We start from the raw sequence: 2,052 nt of genomic DNA, 5'->3' as shown, positions 1-2,052 counted from the left end.
ACAATGGGCTTTGGTGTGCAAAATCTCACTTGGGGTTTAGGCATCTGAGGCTTTGTAATGGGCATCAAGATTCTCCAAAGCTGTGGATTCTGTCTTTCTGGGCCTCCCCCTCACTGCGAGCAAGGCGACAGAGCCATAAGCCCTGGCCCCTTTGGTCTCAGACCCCGGAATACATCCAGCATGGTTAAGGATAAGCATGGTTAACCATAACCATGGATAACCATAAGCATGGTTGAGGACCTAAGAACAACAGGTGCTTACTCTGTCATCCCTTCCATAGGGCTGGGGGTGGGGGGCTGGGGCTGTCCACACCCAGAAGGAAGGGCAGACCTTGGCCAGCTTCTGGGTGGCGGCAGAGTAGGGGCGGGGCCCTGGGGGTGTAGGTATTTAAAGCCTCCCTGAGGTTGCTCCCCAGCTACTAGCTCACTGTCTGCCACCTCTTGGACACCCCTGCCACCATGTGGTTCTTGGTCCTGTGCCTGACAATGTCCCTGGGGCTGACTGGTGAGTATAGTGGATCTGGGAGAGGGAAAGGGGCCCTGACTCTCATGAAACCCTCACCCACCCCTGCCCGCATAAGGCCTTCCCCTCTCACCAGGCAGTGCGGCCCATTTTTCCAGCCCTCAGTCCAGCCCTGACAGGGTACCAGGTGCCTCCTACCTCTCCCTTTCTTACCCCAAAACCCTCCTTAGCTCTCCACACTGCTCATTCCTCACAGTCCTTACTGCCACACTGGCCTCCTGCTTCCTCAGACAGTTACCAGACAGGCACCGCCTGGGGCCATCTCTGTCTCTGTCTTTGGGGTTCCCCAATTCTTCCAAGGAGTGCCCCCTCCTCACCGGACCCTGGGATCCTAATCATCCCCTCCCCACTCCTAGTTCTCTACGGTTCAGTGCTGTGGCTCCTGACCCCCTGGGTGACCTTTGCCATCCAGCTGTTGGCTCTCTGCCCCATCCCTTAAATACTGAAACCCTCTCAGAACCTGAAAGTCCCATCCTAGGCATAGAAGTATCTAAGCCTGAGGCACCTTAAGACCCCCCCAAATTCTTCCCTTCTAATCAGCGACCCTCTCTTTTGGGGTCCTTAACACTGGTTCCTAGAACCCTTTCCTCCTCTCTGAGCCAACACCTCCACCAAGGCCACCTGTCCCCCAGGCCAAGACCTCCAAATCATGCCCAAACACCTGACCTCCACATCACAAGTTGCTCTAGATGCTGCCTTGTCTCCTACCTGATCCATGGGATGGGTCTATCTCAGAAGAAAGTCTCCCTACCTGGGACCGGCCACCAACACAATTAAGGGACTGAGGGAGAATTCCAGACCCTTCCCACACCCCTTGCCATGTCCCCAGACCCCCAGTCTGCTCCTTTACGACCAAGGTCCCTTTGACCTCAGAGCACTGCTCTGTCTTTTAGTCCAGGACCTCCCAGCCCCAGTGTCCCCTCCCACCTGCCCTGACCTAGCACCCCTTCCACAGGTACTGTGCCCCAGATTCATCCCCAGGCCATGGGATACTGGGGCTGTGAGAAGAATTTCCAACCCTGGCAGACACTTGTGTACAATTTCACTGATAACAGGTATGGGGGCGTCCTAGTGCACCCCCAGTGGGTGCTCACAGCTGCCCACTGCATAAACAAGTAAGTGGGGCAGAGGGTCTGGGGAGGGGGCAGGAATGAAAACCAAGCACTGTCCCAGGTTAACCTCAGGGGAGGCTGGGGGGCTCAGGGAAAGAAAGACATTAATGGTCTATGTCATGGAGAGTGGCAGGGACAACCCCAGGAAAGCCCTCCATTGGTACCTATGTCTCTCTGTCTGTCCTTGTCACAGTGCTCCTATGTCTCCCCCTCCAGTCTCTCTGTGTCTCTCCGTAACTGGCTTTGTTGTGTATCTGTGTGACTAAGATTCTTCTCTGTCTCCCTGTCTTTGGTCTCTGGGCCACTGTGTCTCTCCCTGTCTCTGTCCATCTCTGGGTCCCTCTACTGCATCCCTGTCACTGTATGTCTCACCCTCCATCTCTGTGTCTCCTGGTCTCTGCCTCACTCCCTCTCCCCC

At 55.8% G+C, this 2,052-nt stretch overlaps 1 protein-coding gene across 1 annotated transcript in view; it reads left to right on the top strand.

The window, feature by feature from the left end:
- The first annotated feature begins 458 nt into the window (after nucleotides 1-458).
- The window catches only part of LOC125916126 (kallikrein-1-like), a 7,965-nt gene continuing 6,371 nt past the window's right edge, over nucleotides 459-2,052 (top strand). The window contains exons 1-2 of the mRNA XM_049622292.1: nucleotides 459-504; nucleotides 1,460-1,637. Coding sequence (XP_049478249.1) covers nucleotides 459-504; nucleotides 1,460-1,637 — 224 coding nt within the window. The remainder of the gene's footprint in view (nucleotides 505-1,459; nucleotides 1,638-2,052) is intronic.

Source organism: Panthera uncia (genome assembly GCF_023721935.1).
Source record: "Panthera uncia isolate 11264 chromosome E2 unlocalized genomic scaffold, Puncia_PCG_1.0 HiC_scaffold_19, whole genome shotgun sequence".
Lineage (NCBI taxonomy): Eukaryota > Metazoa > Chordata > Mammalia > Carnivora > Felidae > Panthera > Panthera uncia.
This window is presented reverse-complemented; position numbering and strand designations above follow the sequence as displayed.